Here is a 23,473-nt window from a genome sequence, read left to right as displayed (position 1 = left end):
AATTGATAATACCTGTAGTAACATTATTAAAACCACAATACCACTTGTGATTAAATTGATAATACCTGTAATATCATTAAAACCACAATACCACTTGTGATTAAATTGATAATACCTGTAGTAACATTAAAACCACAATACCACTTGTGATTAAATTGATAATACCTGTAGTAACATTAAAACCACAATACCACTTGTGATTAAATTGATAATACCTGTAGTAACATTAAAACCACAATACCACTTGTGATTAAATTGATAATACCTGTAGTAACATTATTAAAACCACAATACCACTTGTGATTAAATTGATAATACCTGTAATATCATTAAAACCACAATACCACTTGTGATTAAATTGATAATACCTGTAGTATCATTAAAACCACAATACCACTTGTGATTAAATTGATAATACCTGTAGTAACATTATTAAAACCACAATACCACTTGTGATTAAATTGATAATACCTGTAGTAACTTGTGATTAAATTGATAATACCTGTTATTAAAACCACAATACCACTTGTGATTAAATTGATAATACCTGTAATATCATTAAAACCACAATACCACTTGTGATTAAATTGATAATACCTGTAGTAACATTAAAACCACAATACCACTTGTGATTAAATTGATAATACCTGTAGTAACATTAAAACCACAATACCACTTGTGATTAAATTGATAATACCTGTAGTAACATTAAAACCACAATACCACTTGTGATTAAATTGATAATACCTGTAGTAACTGTATTATTAAAACCACAATACCACTTGTGATTAAATTGATAATACCTGTAGTAACTTGTGATTAAATTGATAATATTAAAACCACAATACCACTTGTGATTAAATTGATAATACCTGTAATATCATTAAAACCACAATACCACTTGTGATTAAATTGATAATACCTGTAGTATCATTAAAACCACAATACCACTTGTGATTAAATTGATAATACCTGTAGTAACATTAAAACCACAATACCACTTGTGATTAAATTGATAATACCTGTAGTAACATTATTAAAACCACAATACCACTTGTGATTAAATTGATAATACCTGTAGTACCACAATACCACTTGTGATTAAATTGATTAAAACCACAATACCACTTGTGATTAAATTGATAATACCTGTAGTAACATTATTAAAACCACAATACCACTTGTGATTAAATTGATAATACCTGTAGTATCATTAAAACCACAATACCACTTGTGATTAAATTGATAATACCTGTAGTAACATTAAAACCACAATACCACTTGTGATTAAATTGATAATACCTGTAGTAACATTATTAAAACCACAATACCACTTGTGATTAAATTGATAATACCTGTAACATCATTAAAACCACAATACCATACTCAAATCACAATACCAGTGATTTGATTGATCATTATAATATATGTAAAATTATTAAAACCACAAGTCAAATCACAACACCAGTGGTAAGATTCAATTGGATAATTATATTACTTGTAGAATTATTAAAATCACAACACCGGTGGTAAGATTCAATTGGATAATTATATTACTTGTAGAATTATTAAAACCACAACACTAGTGGTAAGATTCAATTGGATAATTATATTACTTGTAGAATTATTAAAACCACAACACCGGTGGTAAGAAAGAAAGAAAGAAAGAAATGTTTTATTTAACGACGCACTCAACACATTTTATTTACGGTTATAAGGCGTCAGACATATGGTTAAGGACCACACAGATTTTGAGAGGAAACCCGCTGTCGCCACATAGGCTACTCTTTTACGACAGGCAGCAAGGGATCTTTTATTTGCACTTCCCACAGGCAGGATAGCACAAACCATGGCCTTTGTTGAACCAGTTATGGATCACTGGTCGGTGCAAGTGGTTTACACCTACCCATTGAGCCTTGCGGAGCACTCACTCAGGGTTTGGAGTCTGGATTAAAAACCCAATGCCTCGACTGGGATCCGAACCCAGTACCTACCAGCCTGTAGACCGATGGCTAACCACGACGCCACCGAGGCTGGTCCCGGTGGTAAGATTCAATTGGATAATTATATTACTTATAGCATTATTAAAACCACAACACCGCTGGTAAGATTCAATTGGATAATTATATTACTTGTAGCATTATTAAAACCACAACACCAGTGGTAAGATTCAGTTGGATAATAATATTACTTGTAGCATTATTAAAACCACAACACCGGTGGTAAGATTCAATTGGATAATTATATTGCTTGTAGCATTAATTATATTGCTTGTAGCATTATTAAAACCACACCACCAGTGGTAAGATTCAGTTGGATAATTATATTACTTGTAGCATTATTAAAACCACAACACCAGTGGTAAGATTCAGTTGGATAATTATATTACTTGTAGCATTATTAAAACGACAACACCGGTGGTAAGATTCACTTTGATATTATATTACCTGTAACATTCCTTTACCATCATCCTCTATTGTACCATCAGAAGACACATGCAGTCTTGGTAGGTTAACCGTAAGCTCATCCCAATCAGGGAATTTGGAAACACTTTGCCGTGTGTATGTGACCACACCCAATGGCACTAAAATATAATTAAAAAATAATTTACAAAATTTCAACAAAACTGAAAGAAATATATATGTCAGGTATTAAACTTAATGTGTCATACAATTCATTAAAATTTCCCCAATTATTAAGAACTATTTTCACTTGAAATGATAAAAAGGAGAGGTAGAGTTCTTTTTTTATCCAGCAGCATCACAAAACTAGATTGTTAATAAGAACTAAGAAAATTGAACAAGAGGGTGTCAGGGGAGAGAATGGAAGCTAGTGATCAACTGGGTATGCCAAATGTAAATTTTATAAAAAAATATACTTCAAAACCATGTATTTCACATGTATTTTCACAAACATAATCATCATAAAAATATTGCTAACTAAATTTACTATAAAAGTCCATGTTTTTATTTCTTTATATGCAGTCTTGTGATCGATCCCCATCAGCAGACCCATTGGGCTATTTCTTGTTCCAGCCAGTGTACTAAAACTAGTATATCAAAGACCATGATATGTACTACCCTGTCTGTGGGATGGAGCATATAAAAGATCATTTGCTGCTAATCAAAAAGGTAGCCCATGAAGTGACGACAACGGGTTTCCTTTCTCTCTCTATATCTGTGTGGTCCTTAACCATATGTCTGACGCCATATAACCGTAAATAAAAAATGTGTTGAGTGCCTTGTTAAATAAATCCTTTGATGTACCAGTCGTGGTGCACCGGCTGGAGCAAGAAATAGAGTAATATTTTGAGTGAGCTTGTTTATCAACACTCATGTTCCTGAGTTATTTTATTTCATTTACCTTGTGTAGTTACCCGTTTGAAATAATGTATAATGCACTGGAGCTTCTGCATCTTTTTATAAGTGGGTGCATCTTGAAACAAACTGAAAGAACAAAGAACATCATAACCACAATTTTCTATGTTGGTTTAAACACCATTTATTTGTCAAAACAAAATGGGATTTGTCAAGAGCTTTGCCTATATTAAGACCTCTCCCTACATTTTACAAGCGGAAACATATTAAAATACAACAGACTTACACAGACTTAAACAAAGAGGAAGAAAAAAAGGTGGTATAGTGAGTAGAAAACTGCAGAACTTTTACATTGGATTGGGTGGGGTCTAGCATAAAATTTGTTGTATAACTTTAGCAAGAATGTATGAGACATTAAGAACTATATATGTATATGTTCCCAGACAGTATTACACTACGAGATCCTTTTATATGTTTACTAACTTAAGGGCAATAAGGAAAGAAGATGTTTGGAAAAATTTAGGAATCTATATTGTAAAAGCATTAAAGTGTAGAGAAGAGGAAATTGCATTACTTTAAACTGAACCATCATGTGTTTAGGTAGATACTTGATGTATAACGACGTGTATCATGTATGTATAATCCACTGTATGCTACTACACTTGATGTATAACGACGTATATCATGTATGTATAATCCACTGTATGCTACTACACTTGATGTATAACGACGTGTATCATGTATGTATAATCCACTGTATGCTACTACACTTGATGTATAACGACGTGTATCAAGTATGTATAATCCACTGTATGCTACTATACTTGAAAATGATGTTACCTGCACCAGGGGCCAGTTGTTCAAAGAATGGTTAAGCTGACCACAGGCTTTTATAAATATCTGTTTTTATAATTTTTTGGGAATGTAATAATTATGGGATATTGGACGAGCTTCCACTTTGTATGGTGTTTGTATCCCGAGTGAATTAGTCTTTAGTAGTTTCGAGCTTTAGGTCATGACAATGAGAATTGTTTCACGAGGGACACAGACATGGTGCGGGGTGGTGGTGAGTTTAATATCATATTTATTACCCATAAATGATCTCGCTTATTTGGTTGGTGTCCATAGAAGGTCGTAGTAAGATAATCGACGATATGTTGCAAGATATGTTTTTAAAACAAATGTGTAATAATAAATGTTACCATTTTGTGTTTCTAAAACAGCTGGCTAATTGTTTGAACAACTGGCCTCAAAATATATCAATATACGAGTTCTTGTATATATGGGCTTATGGCCTTATATACAATAAAAGAATTGAATAGCAAAAACATTTTCTGATGTTTAAATTTAATTTACAAAATAGCTGACACAAGCAAGAAGAGGCCCAGGAATACCACACTGTGAAAGACACTGTCAAGATGTAGACGAAACCAGAACTAGCTTTACTATTAAATAGTTTCCACCATATTGAGCAAACAGTAGCAAGAGAATGCATTTTTCCATATATAGGACAGCACATACCACAGCTTTTGATATACCAATTGGGATGATTCTCCACAACACTGCAATTCCAATGAAAAAATTAAGTATATTACTTGTTAAAATTAATGTCCGGATAGCTGGAATATTCTGCATGTCGGTTTTTAGAGTTTCTCCGCGGAAACGTGCAGAAGAAAGCGTTGGCCAGCAAACACGCGACTTGCTCCTGACTCATTGATATGCTCTTGCTTTGTCCACATTAAAAAAAAAAACTATTTTATTTTATTACCGGTAAATAACTTTTTTCAGTAAGGCATAAAAAAACATGGGCCGACCCTAAAACAATTTTCAATAGTTTAAAAAAAATAGTTTTTTCATAATGTATTAATATGTAAGTGAAAAATGTACTCAGGAGTCTTTTTAACATTGAGCTAAACAAACACGTTGATGCTGTCGTGAAATACATGATGACATTGACGTTTACTGCAAGTTGTGAGCTGTGTTCACAGCAAAGGGACACTTCAGCAAATAAATATATATACAGAGAGAGATTGAGAGATTGAGAGAGAGAGAGAGATTGAGAGAGAGAGAGAGAGAGAGAGAGAGAGAGAGAGGATTCATCATAAGTATTTTTTTAATATGGAAAATATCAACCGAGTCTATGTTAATCGGTATTTGTCAAGGCTCTGCCGAGACAAATACAGGGCACAATATTTCACGCGAACCGCCGTTCTGTTCGCATGTCGGTTACGCAAAATTAAATTTACGCGAACCGCAAATCGGTTACGTCGTGACCTGTAGACGTTCAGAAATTAAAACTTGCAGACTTCACGATTACAGGAAATTTATTAATGCAGACATACTACTAGTATTCTGACAAATGTTTTAGACTGTGTTTAGATACTTGATGCGCAGCAAACCAGTAGAAAACGGTATATTGCAACGGTTGTAACTTGAGACCTAAGGCTCAGTATAGAGTCGAGCCAAACGTTTTAAAGAAATATGCACGGATCGCTAAGGCGCCTAAATCATCTGCTGCTATTCTATCTCTAAAGGAATATATGTAGACATAATTTTGGATTGCCTATAATTTTACAAAGGTTGAAAATGGTTTTAACGTAAACAAAAATGTCCCAAAAGCTGAAAAATACTAACATTGCATAATGAGCTTTAAATAACAAACATTTGGAACATCACTGTAGTATAGAAGTACCAGCGATAAAGTGAAAGTAGCATCGCCGCCGCAAAATATCAGTGTCAAATTGTGGTCTTTCTTTTTATCAGGCGCGTGTGCAGGGGTGGGGGGTGAGGGGGGGTCAAAATTGAGACCTAAGGCTCAGTATAGAGCCAGACACCTCGACCCCCCCCCCCCCACCTGCAAAATTTCCTGCGCACGCCCCTGTTTATGTTATATTATAAGATTTATTTTTATTAATCTAATCATGCACCAATGAGTAGCCTATCAGTGACAAATGGTAGCCTTTATTTGTTATTTATAAAAGAAAATTATTAGTCTAATCATGCACCATGGAATGGGCATTTTCCCTCCAAATGTTTTTATTTTGTTTCAGTACTGGGCTAATATTTAGTCCTTTTACAACAGTGTTAACTTCCGCAAGCTGCACGGAGGTTCTAGAATACGGTGGCCCGATGCCCGAGGACAGTGGTTTTTAGATTATGGCAACTAAAAATTACTTTTTGCGATCCCGATGGCAAGTGGTGAATAATAATAATAATGATAATAATAATAATAATAATAATAATAATAATAATAAATCTACAACGCTACGATCGTACGAAAACAAAAGAAACATCTACAAGTCACTTCTTTCGATTTGCAAGCATTAAAGAAACTGTTTTATAAAACGTTTTCTTTTGTATTTTGTTTCAACTTTATGAATGAGCAAACAATTACGTATTTAAAATAAAATTTCAACGTAACTTTGAGGTAACCGATCAGGTAATCTACAGGTTACGCAAATATAATTCACGTAACCAAACGATTGGTTACCTAGGTAAAAACCACGTGAACCGACTTCCGTTTACCTCAGATTTCGAAATATTGTCCCCTGCAAATACCGATTAACTAGACGAGGTTGATATTTTACATATTAAAAAACACGAGTAGCGAATTCTATTTATCCTATAACACTTCTAAAATAACATTCTAAAGTCGCTGCCATCAATAATATGACATCATCACGATTAGCAGAGATTAGTTTGACATTTTAAACAAATCTTTGAAAACGTTACGCTCAGGTACATGGGTCTTGTTGGCTTGTAAGCAAATGACCCATTCACAGCAATACATTACCTGGAGACCTTGCAAATTTGCATACCATTATTAACCGGGTTAATAAAGTAAATTATCACATGGATTTATGACATGGATATCATGGATAAGTTATAGGATAAATATATATATATATATATATCTATATATATCTATTTATCTATCTATACATATACCGTATTTGACCGGAAATTAGCCCATGTCTTTGAATAAGCCCCCCTCCGATTTGATAGCATTTTTAAAATTAGGCCCTCATTCGTAAATAAGCCCACCCCCACCTTCGTCACCTTATAAATAACAGGAAAATGCAGGTTTTATCACCAGAAGTAAAGAAAAAACCATTCAGATTCATTCTTACAAATGAATTAGAATATGCCTTTAAAGGTATAACATGAAATAGTCGTGCATTTGATCTCACGAGTTGGGCGAGACGTAGCCCTGTGGTAAAGCACTTGCTTGATGTGCGGTCAGTCTGAGACTATATTATGTCAAAATTACCAAATGTTTGACATTGACTAGCCGATGATTAATAAATCAATGTGCTCTAGTGGTGTCATTAAACAAAACAATCTTTTTTTGATCTCACAAATACACAGATCATGAGTTTTACCTTTGTGCACAGATACGGTAGTTTTAAAGCTAACTCAACCATAGCTTTTAGGGTTGTTCCGAAGAATTCAAATCTTTCACTATCTTCAATGTGCTGAAAAGAAGAAAACAAAAAATCATTATTTTGCCATCATGTAAAATACTTTAATCACTTGCACTAAGAAAAACCCTTATACCACAAAGACCCAAATTGTGCTCACAGTGCATTAAAGGGACTGTCCTGAATTTCCTGCATTGTAAGGTGTTTCCTACTAATAAAATCTTTTAATGTCTAAAAATATGCATTAAATATATTTTCTTGTTCACAATATCAGTGTCAGTATATTCAATGTGTTTCTGGTCATATTAATATTTGTAAGAAGCCCAAACTGGATTTTGTCTTCAAATAATTTTGTATGAACGAAAAAAACATATTTTAGGAAATAAAATAAAATTTAATGATCAGAACCATGTTTAATATACAGCCACTAATATTTTATGCAGAAAAAATATGTAATTAGTCATTAAAAAGTCTCTGTTAGTCGATAACATCTTAAAAATTGCAGCAAACTCAGGACTGTCCCTTTAAAGGACTTCTGTTTGTGTTACTAGGCAACCACTGAACTGACATGTAACACTGTAATAATGAATATACATGTAGTTCAACATTTTATAAAAATATAGTCAAATTTATTACGTTTTAACCCCATACCACAAGGTTTATACACAATTTGGAAGGCAAATTCATGTTTTAAGAATTACAGTTTTCAGGGGCTTTTGCATTTAACATATTCAATTTATAACACTTGGACTTGTATATATTTGTCAGCATTTCATAACTGCATATCCAACAATTTTCAATAGGCCTACATGTACTTGTACAATACAAATATCAAGGTAAGTATATTTTAAAATTTTGCATACAAATCAAAGTGTTTCAAAAACTTTAACATTAATTCTAAGTGGAATTGAATAGATTCCAAAATATTTCTGTTGCCAAATATATAATTTCTCGTCGGCTTCAGATTAGATTTGATTAGATTACAGGGTATGCACTTGGGATATTTTTTGACTGGCCAATCGGGCCACTCACAAGAACACTTTGACTGGCCCGTACAACTTTTGAATGGCCCGCGACCGAGTTTCGTTTTAAAAAAGAACTTACTTAAATTGCACTTTAAAAACATGTTATCATATCATACAAACAATAATAACAACACAAAAGAAGGAAACCGAACTTGTTTTAGTTTTATTATGAACTGTTGTAATTAAATTCTAATTATTACGTTGTCACGGGACCCACACAGTCAAACATCTGGAATGTTTTACCACAGTCTGGTCTTAGTATAAATAAGGTGCTTTTATGAACATGTGACGAGGAATTAAAACAAATTACTACGCTGACAGCAATCTATACAAACAATAATCACATCCACTACAGAAATAAACATACAACACAAGTTAAAGGCATAATTATCACTATTTAACGGGAGCAGGTCAACTCGCCCCAAAACCAACTCGCCCCCAAGCTGGTCAACTCACCCCACACTGTTTAGTCAACTCATATCGTTACAATTTTGAAAATTAATATACAAACATTTTAAGCTAATGTGCATTAAATATTGTTGAATATGCACACCAGTCGGAGTCCAAAAGCCTTGCCTGATCATTCCTTTAAGGACATAAGGGACAAACTCACAAATGTCGTTAAATTAGGCTTGACAGTTCATTGTAATAGATTATTATTTATCTGATATTAAGATCTCCCCAATATAAAACCATTTAATAAGCGGTGGTAGTAGCGGAGTTTCACTGCAGTAATATTAATAAATAAAATGACACCGAAGTTATAGATGTCGATTTTTAATTTTGTCACAATTATTTATGGACAGTAAAGTTTGGGGCGAGTTGTCCAAACACTCAGGCGAGTTGGCTTTGGGGCGAGTTGACCAGCATTCCTATTTAACACTCATAGGTGCACAGGCAATGATAGCTGTTGTTGACATCATTGGCAGTAACGATTGGGTGTGTGGTATGGTAGATGTAACAATGTAACTTCGGAAAGCCACAGCCTTGTAAACAAAATCTGTTTCTGAAACATACCGTAGCGGAATGTGACGAGTTGTTCCGATTGTAACTAAATGGTAAGTAATCCTCTTGCCCCACTACACGATAACATACCCGCAGATGAGTTTTCACCATACTGCAAACAGTTACTTGAACAATTCGGTCTAAATTTAAATAAACCATCGGGCAAAAAATTGTTTTGTACTTTAAAAAATAAAAGCAACTACGTCATTCATTTTGCAACTCTAAAGTTATATTTAAAACTCGGTTTGGAGTTGAAATGCATTCACAAAGTTTTAAAATTCAAGCAATCAAAGTGGATGAAACATTTTGTAACTCGGAACATAGAAAATCGCAAGCATGCTAGAGACAAATGTTCACAAGATTTGTACAAAGCAATGCCAAATGTGTGTTATGGGAAATTCATAGAGTCGGTCAGAAAATACAAACAAGTCGAATTGGTTACACAACGAGAACGACTAAGACGATACACTGCAAAATCAAATTTCAAACACGTAAATATTTTTTCGGTAGACTTAGTGTCAGTTGAAATGCAAAGAACCACTGTTACCTTAAACAAACCAATTGCAGTAGGATTTTGTATTTTAGAACACGCTAAACGTCACATTCTGTCTTTTTATTATGAGACCATGGTGAAACAGTACAACGACCGAGTGCGACTACTCATGACTGACACTGACAGTTTGTTCATGGAAATCAGGGAAGCTCCGGGTAAACATTTGTTAGACCCATACGAGTTCATGCAACAAAAGAGTCACTTGTTTGACACGTCCAACTTTCCCCCAGACCATCCATTATTTTCTATGGTAAGGCACAAGGTGACAGGACTGATGAAAGACGAAGCTGGCGGTTCAGTCATTGACGAGTTCGTGGGACTTAGGGCTAAAAATTACAGTTTTACCATCATCGATAAAAATACAAATTCTAAAATCGAACACAAAAAAGCAAAGGGTATCAAACGGGTTTTTGTTAAAAAGTCATTGCGTCACGAACTGTTTAAGCAATGTCTGTTTCAGAAAAAAACGTTCTCTGCCACATTTAATTTGATACGTTCATTTAACAATACCCTGTACACAATCAAAAACACTAAAGTAGCTTTAATACCTTTAGATAATAAACGGTACATTTTAGAAGATGGCATTACCTCAGTACCATATGGTTATCAAGCATTTTAAAATAAACAAAGATCACACTTATTGTTAACATGTACGAACTGAACGAAAAGAAGAAATATACAAGGTACAACTTTATTTATAATCTATATATTTAATTAGCAAAGTTACTTAATGTTAACGAATCCATATACATACTGTATGTCTACATAGCGTTTCAGAATTTAAAACAGATACATGTTCACACACACACTTTGATTAAAGTAATAAATTATGACTTATTAATATATGTGAAGATATTAATATATGTGAAGATATAAGCTCTGCACAATCTAATGATAATAATTATATATTAAACTAATATTTCACTCTATTACAGAATGGACTCCAACTGCTATTATTACCAGGTGGTAAAGAGGGACACGGGAAGAGTTGTTTATAGACACTCAGTTCTATTTAAAAGCCGAAGACGGTGCCTGCGACATGCACTTAGGCATAACCTAGCTCAGTACAGAAATGAACATACAGCTGTACGCATAAAGGTTGTTATGTGTTCAGTGAACATTGTTGGGGAACGGAATACTTCTTGGAGAACCCCCTTTGAAATGACCCTCATTGCCTTTTACTTGCATGTGCTGCAACCAGCAATAAACCAAATGACAAAAGACAGTTGTGAAGGATGTGCAATTGATCATCCATCTCAAACGCAACACAGTTGTTTAATGATGACTCAGAATGAAGCCATTGATTCCTATTTTCAAAGAGCCCTGCAGTCGTTGCCACACGAGGCAATAGTGCGAGATGCAGAACGTTTTGTTCGCATACACGGTGAACCGACTCATGCGATACACACACTACCTTACACCAGCGTTGAGTGGCTACAAGAGAACTTTCTTAGTGAAAATCGTCGAAATGTACTGGAGATGATGTTACGTGTGCAAATGACTGAATGACTTTCCAGCAATAAAACAACACTATAGATTAATTAGAAAACTAAGTAATAAACAAAGACTACATATTAATTAGAAAGTAAGAAATAAACACACCATACTAGTGAACAAAGAACACTTTATTTCTTTTAATACTTTTCTAACACCTTTAATTTCTTCACGTCGGGAATGCCCGCGTTAGCTTTTCTTTTTAAATAAAACTGTTTATTCTTGTTTACAGCTGGTGTTTGTTTTCTTTGTTTGCCGCTACTTTTCTGTGTCAATACCAAGAGTTTCTGGGGTACATTTAACTCTTTCAATTTATTAATGAAATGTTCATAGCCCACGGGTTGCTTTGTAGAATCAGTGTCCAACACAGCGTAGCGTATCATCATTGGTACATTAGATCCCACGTGAGCGTGTCCAACTTTATCAAGTAGTTCACCATCATCATTCCACTGTAATGTGCCCTTTTCAAACTGATCCTTAACAAAAATCCACAAAGCCATTAATTTTCCGATTAGTCTTGCACTGGGAACACCTTGTAGTATAGCAGTTTGTAAAGATAACAGTGAATTGTTGTTGTTTGACTGTTCTGATAAACTCGTATAATGTTTATTAGATGTATCACCATCATTCGACATGGTCTGTTTCTCTGTTGACGAAGCAGTTTCAATAGAACGGTCTTCACATTCACTTTTAATAGATGTAGAATCACTCAACCGAGTCGGTGTGTTGTTCCTCTTCAATAGATTGTTGTACGTGTCTCGGCTCAGTAGAACATGTGCTTTCGCCATTGTTCAACTGTAATTCGGTAGTGTCGTTCCCTTTCAAGTAGTTTAAGAGCGCTTCAATGCAACTAGGTATTATGAAATGGTTAGATCGTAACAGTCTGTGTTTCTCCTTTTTGTTAACTGATCTATCGACCAGTTGACGAATGATCACTCTGTAGCGATACAGACGTTTTTGTACACTGTCCGAGATTGAAATGTTACCACGTAGAATGTTGTAGATCACTTCAATTAACGCCTTGAACTGTTCGGGTGATGCGTGGATCAACAGCGCATGTCTCTGTTTGATGCATGCATCCTTGAGAAGTGTCAGGTAGCTCAAATTGCTGCTAATTAAGTCTGTCATAATTTACAACATAATCGGATCTCCTTACTATAAAATAGTACGGACCACCCCAACAATCTGGAATGTCAACACCACGTGCAACAAAACGTTTAAGTGAGTCATAGCTTCAGACTTGCTTTTTACCACTGCGACGATAATTGCTTTTACCACGTGGGTATGCCACAGTAATCCAGAGTTGCTTGCTCATGTCGTAAAATCGCACAAATGAGCATTATCGTACACAACACTGGTTTTATATTAGTCTTTAGGAAGTAGACAGTACATAGTTCTCCAGGTAAAATACCCGTACGTGTCCATATTCGGGATTACTGTATGGTGCCACATCCACTAACATATATCCATATTTTCTTGATTGCACGGCATCTTGATATGCCTCGGTAAAGTACTTAGACTGACCGGGAAATATCTGGGAAGCAAAAATCTTATATTCATGCGCTGATCGCGTATTAGCCATTAACACAAACAAATGGGTATTTAAACTCATGGTGCGAGAACACTTTCCTTTAGGGTAAAGACTTTGTTGTAAACTAATGCATGTAATACCCAAATGATGTGAAAGAGTAGAATAAACTTTCAACATGAGCTCACTGTTACACACTTCCATCATCAGATCGTCCAAGACCAACACAATATGGTTCTGAGCCTCGTCTGCCCACGTGTACAGCTCTTCCTGTGTCGGCAGTCCCTCGTAAAACAGTATGTTAGGAACGGAGTGTTGCATGTCTGTGTACACATCCTGCCATACCACGTAACAATAAACAATGCGTGTAGGTGTTACATCAAACACAAACTTGGCATTCTCCAAAAGACGCTTTGTAAAAAACGTTTTCCCGCTGCCACTTCCACCTACTATCGTAATTGTTGTAGGGGTCGTTATCTTTATCAAACATTCTTGTTCGGTCATGGTTTAGAATGAACCGTTACATACAAAGCACTGACGTCAATTAAAAATAATGTTTATGATCATTAATCTATGTACCATACACAATTGTTAGGTCTATCGCATACATATCTTGAATAACGTTGATTTCCTATACAAAAGAATATTTCATTATAACTAAAAATAAATCCTTTTAAACCAATAACACATTTATAAAAACAACCTTTCAAAAGCCACTTTATTTTAAATACGCACTTTTGCAGTGACCCCATCGCACCCAACAAAAAACATTATTTATAGAACAATAGAATATTGCACCACACTTGCACTGCCTTGACCCTATTTCTAAAAATAGAAGGCTCCTGATGTAGAACTCTCATAATGCTACCTTTTAAAAAGCCACTTTATTTCAAATACGCACTTTTACAGTGACCCCATCGAACCCAACAAAAACGCGGACGTTCCCGCCCAAAATTTGAAAAAATGCCAGTCATCCTTTGAAAAATGCCAGTCATCCACTCAGCACAATAGGTGCACTTCTTTTGTTAAAAAAATCCATTATTCGCTTCACTGAACCGGAAAACCCCATTATCCGCTCCACTGAACCGGAAAAACCAATTATACGCTCCACTGAACCGGAAAGACAATAGGTGCACATCCATTGTTGCGGATTGGGGACCCATTGTTCCGGAGGTGCATATCCAGCCAGCTACTACATGCCTCACAATATACCTTACCGGGCTCTGTGGCGTGGCGGTCCAGCCAGCTACTACATGCCTCACAATATACCTTACCGGGCTCTGTGGCGTGGTGGTCCAGCCACCGCAGTGCCTTACAGGGAATAGCCCAAGTTTGCTTCCATTGTAACATATTTCCAAATAATGTTGTTTGGCATTTTCCTTTAATTCGGGAAAAAAAGCAGCCAGCCTCAACCCCTCCAAAAATGGAAACCCGTACGCGCATGACAACAGTACAAACCATTAACTCCTGTACTTGACAGACAGTTCAAATAGCTGAAGAGAGTACCACGACAGCGTGCTTCAACATTAACTGAATGTAGGCTACACGAATACAAATTCAGATTATGGTAAGTAGGATATTTAAAAATTGTCAGATATATAGATCATTTGATATCCTAATGGTCCTTCAACCGACTAACATGCATTTTCTATATGAAAATGAAAAATTAGTTAGTATTATAATGTAAGATATTATGAAATAACACCACATAACGTATACAAGGTTAAATGTTTGGTGGGTTCTTCTGTGTGGGTTTTTGTTGTTGTTGTTATTACTACGTGTTTGATGTTGGTAGTGGTGTCATTGAGACAGTTTATACTAATTAACAAAATGTACTGATGACAAAAATATCACACTTCAAATGTTAATTTTATGTTGCTGTTTTTATTTTAATATTTCCGCGTTGTCAGATGATAGCAAGAGTGAATGTCCTACTTTCAGTTTCATTATTATTCGTGATGTGCCAAATGTTCTTGAGGAAAACATTCGCCCTGGTTTGCGTGCACACTTGCACGTTGTTGAGTTTCTTCTTTCTCTGGAAATTAGTCACCATTGTTCTAAATTTGTGCCATTTGCTGCATTAAAAAACCGCCTCGTACACCGCCAGTTAAAAACAGCAATTTACTGGTATATTAGTGTTGATCAAGTAAAAGATAAACCGTCAGACTGGCTGTAAGTGTGATGTACTCAAAACGTTTCGTTTTGTTTAACGACACCACTAGGGCACATTGATTTATTAATTATCGGCTATTGAATGTCAGAGTAATTTTGTAATTTTGGACATATATTCTTAGAGAGGAAACCCGCTACATATTTCCATCAGTAGCGAGGAATCTTTTATATGCACCATTCCACAGACAGGAGAGCACATACCACTGTCTTTGTTATATCAGTTGTGGTGCACTGGTTTGAATGAGAAAGTGTGATGTACTCAGTCAGAGTAGTTGCTATATGGAAACTGTTAAACTCTTGCCATGCTATGCCATGTTATGATTGTGTTAAACATACCAAACAATGGGACGGGGATATCGCTTTAATGACACTTAACTCTCGGTGAATTTTAAACTACGGAGATATTTGGCCTCGATGGTGGGAGAGGAAACCCGCTGCTGCCACATAGACTACTCCTACAGAAAACCAGCAAGATATATTTGTATATGCAGTTTTCCACAAACAGAACAGCTTAGAAGTGGGGGAACAGACAGATCCAGAGAAAAGGGACGATCTGAAATGATCCATAACACTTCAAGCGAGCGATCTACCACTGTACCACATCACACTCTAACACACACACACACACACACACACACACACACACACACACACACAAGCCCATCCCTGCTTAGTATCATTGTTTACTAACAACTAATAAATAAACTGCGCAATAAATGCATGTCTCGCTCATTGTCGTTTATCGTACAGTATGTGTGGGCCGACCTTTACCTCGAGTACGACACGCGTGATAAGAATTATGCTGATTCTGCTAATGGTGTAAAATTTATGTTCCTCGGGAATTTGTTTTACTCAGTACTGTTGCTCGTTGTAAAAGGGTTAAAACAACATTTGTCAAGAATATCATGTTACTCCACACGCTTTCTTGAGAATATGTTTTGCCCAGTACTTATTCTTTGCTTTAAAACGGCTAATATTAATGTTTTCTCAGGAAATGTGTTGGCCATATACGTATGTAGGTAAAAATAATGTCTAAAAATAATGATGACATGTCAAATCACATTCTATTAACACTGATACGTCCTTTACACATTACAGGATAATAATAATAATAGATTTTTATTTCAGATCAGAGATCCATAGAACATATATAAACATCACATACAAAACTGATTACATAATATACAGCAGCTTGTGCCAGCGATTTACACATACAGATTTGACGTACACAGTTGTACACCGCAGGTGGGCAAGTAGGTCATTTGAAGTTGTTTCGATTCTGCTCTTCAGCGAATATGCTGTTGAGCGAAGTAAAGCGCCAAAGCTTTTTACTCGATGACTGACAAACATCTTGCTGGCACTGTATGGTCGTCGTTGTCCGATCATCCATCGGTATGCATTATTATAACATATGTTAAGATCTTTCATGGTATCCTGCTTAAATTTCACCCATAATGCACCCGCGTACAAATTACTACAATAACTCACAAATAATTGTGTTTTAACAGATTCTGAACATTTTGCAAATCGCCGCAACAACATGTTTGCACGTACACAAAGGGCTCTATACTGTCGTTTAATGTCTTTATCGTCTTTCATGTTTTTGCATATGATATGACCTAGATATTTATAGTTGTCAACAAATTTCAGTACATCACCACACAAAGAGTTTCTGGCTCAATACACATACAAACAGTTTTCATTGTATTATATATAATATCATAATCTTCTGCAAATTTCTCGCAAATCGTTAACATTTTTCTTAATGCAGAAATAGATGGGCAAAGAAGTGACATATCATCAGCAAAACTGAAGTTATTTAGAAACACCCCACCAACATTACACCCAACTGCACATTTTGACAACTGTAGGTTAAGGTCATCAATATATATATTAAATAATAAGGGTGACATTACCCCACCTTGACGGACGCCATTTGTTACATTAAAATTACAGGAAATATATGCACCCCATTTTACACTAAACAATTGGGTTAAATACCATGCTTTGAGAAAGCGAACTACAAAAGTAGCACGCCTTTTTTCAAAGTGTCATATATAATGTCCAGTGATTTACTCGGTCAAAGGCTTTTTTCGCATAAAAGCAAACATACACAGGACTACCTTGTGAAATGTAAAAGTTAATAACTTCCTTAAAAGCAAATAAACACATATCAGTGGATGTCCCACTTTTAAAACCAAACTGATAATCTGATGTACTCAGGTCTATTCGTGATAACAGTACATGTTCCATAACTTTTTGATATCACAGTTGCTAAGATTGGACGGTAATTGCCTTTATCTGTTATGTCTCCGGTTTTGTTTTTCACAATAGGAACAAGAATAACATCTGTCATACTACTAGATACATGCCCGTGTACAAGCATGGCACTGAAACAAACTGATAATAGAACGAATAATCTCTTGGGCGCATATTGGAGGTGTTCCGCTGAGAGACCGTCATTCCCTGCTGATTTCCCACTGCTAAGTTTAAAAACAAACTCCATTACCTCATTGGGATTTACGTTCATTTCAGCAACATAACTTGAATCATTAGCAATATACTCTTCAACATATGCTCGATGATGCTGACCTGTCACAGAATTTAGAAGTTCTTTATAATGTTCTTTAAACAAACCTGCAATATTCTCTTCCCCGTCACACCATCCACAGTTGTTGCCAATAGAGTTCGTTTATTATTTTCTTTAGAAATATTTTTCCAAAATTCACGAAAGTTCATGTCGGTCAAATTTTGTGCTATAGCATCTGCCTTCATTCTATCGTTCTCATTTTGACACATTCTAAGAGCGTATTTAAACTGCCTACGTGTTTTTGTTCATATTTTCACATATAAGTCCTGTTCGTTTACCATTGTCTCGCCATAACAAGTAGGCCTCTCGAGCAATGAGATGTAGATCTTTTACGTAGTTATTCCACCCAGGCACATTTTTGGATTGTCACTATTACCTTTAATCAAATGTTGAGATACCAATTTTAATGCATTAACAATTTCATTATATAAACTATCAATACCATGTAGATGACCAGATATATTGCAGTTTGGAGTTTTACGAGAAATTGCATCATTAGGAAAAACGATTTGAGACAAGGAAATATCTGACTCAGCTCTATACGTATTTATCACTAGCAGTAACTTTTGACCGTTTGCAGACGTTCTTGGGCAGTATGTGATTTTTGGCTAAATTGCATTTGGTCAAACCGTTCACACTGATGGTGAATTGTAATGGCAGATGATCCCATGGCGCAATGTCATGTAGTATATTCATATTAGTTATTGCATTGTGTGCAGCTGTAGTAGCCAAACAGTGGTCTAGCCATGACGTTGTCCATGCGCCTCACTAATATATGTGTACGTATCTGTACCTAAAAGAACAGCATCCGATAATATATAACCATGTTCTGAACACATATTATATAATTCAGCACCAAACCTTGACTGCCGCTTAATATTGGCATTCCAATCACCGACTATGTACACATTTGGAGTGTTGGATTCCTCTGATATGGCATGCAATTTTCCAAGGTACGAGACAGTTTGTCTTTTCTCTTTTTTCTTCAATAATACTTCTTAGGCCTAAAAAGGTGTGTCTCAGGTTGGTTGCTGTTGTTGTTGTCTATTTACTAAATTAACCTTACGTGTCCAGATAAAATGACATGTGTAGCTTTCCCTTTTCACCTGCATCAACAGAAAAAATACATCGATTACCATTTTGGTGTCAAGGTAGTGTTGGGTTCCCGGAAACACAATTTGTTTAGACTTTTGTGATAATGGCGGGGAGACAGACAGTCAGACAGAGAAAAAGACAGAAAGACCGGCAAATAGCTATAGAGACAGTAACACGCACACGCACACGCACACGCACACGCACACACACAGAGGGAGGGAGAGAGACAGAGAGACAAACAGAGACAGAGGTATAGAGAGAAAGAGTAACAGACAGACCGAGAGAGAGAGAGAGAGAGAGAGAGAGAGAGAGAGAGAGAGAGAGAGAGAGAGAGAGAGAGAGAGAGAATGAGTCAGTAACACAGAGAGATTGGAGGAGTGGGGGGTAAAACTCCCCAGTCCTCTGCTTTAGTGTATCTAAGCCTCAAACGCTATATGCTGTCCTGCCTGCGAGAAAGAAAGAAATGTTTTATTTAACGACGCACTCAACACATTTTATTTACGGTTATATGGAGCCAGACATATGGTTAAGGACCACACAGATTTTAGAGGAAACCCGCTGTCGCCACTACATGGGCTACTCTTCCGATTAGCAGCAAGGGATCTTTTATTTGCGCTTCCCACAGGCAGGATAGCACAAACCATGGCCTTTGTTGAACCAGTTATGGGTCACTGGTTGGTGCAAGTGGTGTACACCTACCCATTGAGCCTTGCGGAGCACTCACTCAGGGTTTGGAGTCGGTATCTGGATTAAAAATCCCATGCCTCGACTGGGATCCGAACCCAGTACCTACCAGCCTGTAGACCGATGGCCTGCCACGACGCCACCGAGGCCGGTGCCTGCGAGAAGACACTTTTAACCAATCACTTGCTTCTGATCGGTAAGTAGTCTGATCTGGTGGTAGTAAGTTTCGTCTAGTTTTCAATGCAGTTAATAGTACCATTGTGGTATTCAGGGGCATCGTTAAACGAAATATTCCTTTAGTTTCTGCATAAACTAGTCACATGTATATAGTTTTACTTTCGCAGGTTAAAGCCATAACTTAAAGGGAATGAATGAATGAATGAATGTTTAACGACACCCCAGCACGAAAAATACATCGGCTATTGGGTGTCAAACTATGGTAATGCAAATAAATAAAATGATGATCAACATCAATATAAAAATTCAAGACATAAACAAAAACAGTGTAAAGAACTGTGCAAAAACACAAATATCACAGACTCTTACGGATACTGAATCTTACTCAAAACTTCAATTTTGTGCTGTATTGGCCATTCTCAAAGAGAATGTTACACCCCTGCACCACGGTGAGGTTACAGCACACGCAGGGGAAACTTAAAGGGATAATTGGGCAAGGCTTTTGGACTGGTAGGCATATTCAGCGATATTTAATGCACATCATTACTTGATATCAACAAGTATATTGGTATAGTATCCATTCCAGTAAGACAGCAATAAGTATATATTATTTTCCAATGCAAAATAAACCACCATTGTTTAATTAGTTAATTGGCCGTTTCGTTTCGTTTCCTCCCCTGTGAGGTGTATATTTGGTAGGTAACCAGAATAGGCAATTGCTGCCGTCTAGACACATAAAGAATACGTACAGGGTATTGCGATGAATGTTTTACCAATCCGATGTGTCGTGACATGTCCTAATATTAGTGTTTATTTAATGGTACGGAGAAATTGTAGGCACTTCGCGACTTGTGTTATTAGCACGTAGTGGATCAGGACCTGTGTCACCATATTGCTGAAGAAAATTAAAACGTTGTCCAATAAATAACATGACACCCCTAAAACAGTAATGAACATTATCAACCGACATAATTCTGTAAAACACTTGATTAAGTAGACTGTCCCATCTAAAATGGTACCTCTAAGATCATCGAATTCACCCTCACAAACAAAGAAAAAAACAAGTATTTATTTCATATTTATTTTCCATTTATTCTTATTAGTTAGACCATATACATTAGGATATATACTCTTCAAAAAAGTAGGGGAACTGTAATACGAATTTACAATTACCCAAATTGTCAGGTATATTAGCTGTGAGGAATGGTTATATGATAATAGTGAATTAATTGGGCAAACATTAAACCGGTAGTTCAGTATTACAGTAGGTTTTATGACCACCAAAGATCTTGAAGGACGATTGGGGTGCACGTGTACGGGGCAACTGCGTGATGCATGTGCAAACTATGGAATGTGTTTCGGTGAATTGATAAACAGACCTGAATGTTCATGACTAGGATGTCTGTGGTCAAAACGTATTCGGTCTAATAGTTGATATTAACATTAATATTTCAGGTTCCCCATCTATTTTTGAAGAGTATATATTAGTTGTTTTCTGCAACAGGTTCTTTAATAACGTAATATACATGTAGCATATGACAAACATGTTTGAATTTGTTCTCTAAATAGTGTCCTGCTGTAAGCACCATGTCATAAACATCACAGATAGAGACACGTATGAACACCGGCTATATAGCGGTGCGCGCATCGGTGTTACATCGACTGGTACTAAGCATACATACTTAACGGCATATTGTCACAGACCACTGACCTATTACTTGGCCTTGCAAAGTAATACCTGAAAATATATATACAGTCAAACTTCGTTATCTCGACCTCTGAAAACTCGAGTACCCAACATATCTCGAGGTCCAGTGCCGGTCCCGGCAATTTGCTTATGTAATGTTACGAAATTAAACACTGTTATCTCGAGCATGCTAATCTCGATTACGAGGCTTATCTCGAGCATAATTTGGTGTCCCTAGGTGCACTTTCCTGTTTTTCTCTGGAAGTATATAAAAAAAAGTTACATGTAAAATGACTCGAGTATTAATTTTATATGTCATTTCATTCTTCCTTCTTCCCTAAATTCCGCCACTTAATTATAAATGGATCGATACACATAACAGAAAATGATCCCCATTTATAAAACCAGTGCAAAGTTTAACATTATTAAACTGTAAAATATGCCATTAGATGAACCACTTGTTGAAGGTCCCGGCCCTTCTGAAGGGACGGTTGAATCTAGCATTAAAAAAAAACAAAAAACAATCAAACATACAAACAAATAAACGTGGCGGTCCAGCCAGCTACTACATGCCTCACGATATACCTTACCGGGCTCAGTGGCGTGGCGGTCCAGCCAGCTACTACATGCCTCACAATATACCTTACCGGGCTCTGTGGCGTGGCGGTCCAGCCAGCTACTACATGCCTCACAATATACCTTACCGGGCTCTGTGGCGTGGCGGTCCAGCCAGCTACTACATGCCTCACAATATACCTTATCGGGTTCTGTGGCGTGGCGGTCCAGCCAGCTACTACATGCCTCACAATATACCTTACCGGGCTCTGTGGCGTGGCGGTCCAGCCAGCTACTACATGCCTCACAATATACCTTACCGGGTTCTGTGGCGTGGCGGTCCAGCCAGCTACTACATGCCTCACAATATACCTTACCGGGCTCTGTGGCGTGGCGGTCCAGCCAGCTACTACATGCCTCACAATATATCTTATCGGGTTCTGTGGCGTGGCAGTCCAGCCAGCTACTACATGCCTCACAATATACCTTACTGGGCTCTGTGGCCTTTGCGGTCCAGTCAGCTACTACCTGTCTGACAATATACCTTACCGGGCTCTGTGGCGTGGCGGTCCAGCCAGCTACTGCATGCCTCACAATATACCTTACCGGGCTCTGTGGCGTGGCGGACCAGCCAGCTACTGCATGCCTCACAGTATACCTTACCGGGCTCTGTGGCGTGGCGGTCCAGCCACTGCGGTTCCTTACAGGGAATAGCGCAAGTTTGCTTCTATTGTAACATATTTCCAAATAATGTTTGGCATTTTCCTTTAATTGGAAAAAAAGCAACCTACGCCAACCCCTCCAAAAATGGAAGCCCGTACGCGCATGACAACAGTACTAACCATTAATTCCTGCACTTGACAGACAGAGTACCACGACATCGTGCTTCAACCTTAAAGGGACATACCCTAGTTTCAACCCGAGAAAATTAACACTAAGTTTAGTTAATTGACTAACCTGTAACACATTTAGATAAAGTTACAATTTAGTAAAACATGAGTCTGTGACTTTAAAATGGTGAAATACCCTCTAAAAAAGACTCAAACTCGACTCCATAACTGTTACTTCTCAAACACACGTGTGCGTTTTTAAAAATATGAGAAATGCATTGCATTTTATGATATTAAAAACACCAGGATGATCCAAACCACTTCGAATGTACGGAAATTG

The 23,473-nt window shown here is 36.6% G+C and overlaps 3 protein-coding genes across 3 annotated transcripts in view; 2 read left to right on the top strand and 1 right to left on the bottom strand.

The window, feature by feature from the left end:
• Positions 1-9,879, bottom strand: part of LOC121379462 (poly(ADP-ribose) glycohydrolase-like) — a 30,118-nt gene extending 20,239 nt beyond the window's left edge. The window contains exons 1-5 of the mRNA XM_041508105.1: positions 9,859-9,879; positions 7,734-7,792; positions 4,913-5,044; positions 3,364-3,446; positions 2,448-2,584 (exon numbers count right to left, since the gene is read on the bottom strand). Coding sequence (XP_041364039.1) covers positions 2,448-2,584; positions 3,364-3,446; positions 4,913-5,044; positions 7,734-7,792; positions 9,859-9,879 — 432 coding nt within the window. The remainder of the gene's footprint in view (positions 1-2,447; positions 2,585-3,363; positions 3,447-4,912; positions 5,045-7,733; positions 7,793-9,858) is intronic.
• An 862-nt stretch (positions 9,880-10,741) lies between these two features.
• Positions 10,742-11,830, top strand: LOC121379913. Its single transcript, XM_041508587.1, has 2 exons — positions 10,742-11,004; positions 11,257-11,830. The coding sequence occupies exons 1-2, from the start codon at positions 10,970-10,972 to the stop codon at positions 11,828-11,830; spliced, it is 609 nt and encodes a 202-aa protein (XP_041364521.1). The 5' UTR covers positions 10,742-10,969.
• Positions 11,831-22,317: 10,487 nt separating this feature from the next.
• On the top strand, positions 22,318-22,839 carry LOC121379461. Its single transcript, XM_041508104.1, has one exon. The coding sequence runs from the start codon at positions 22,318-22,320 to the stop codon at positions 22,837-22,839; it is 522 nt and encodes a 173-aa protein (XP_041364038.1).
• The last annotated feature ends 634 nt before the right edge of the window (positions 22,840-23,473 follow it).

Source organism: Gigantopelta aegis, chromosome 8 (assembly GCF_016097555.1).
Source record: "Gigantopelta aegis isolate Gae_Host chromosome 8, Gae_host_genome, whole genome shotgun sequence".
NCBI lineage: Eukaryota > Metazoa > Mollusca > Gastropoda > Neomphalida > Peltospiridae > Gigantopelta > Gigantopelta aegis.
This window is presented reverse-complemented; position numbering and strand designations above follow the sequence as displayed.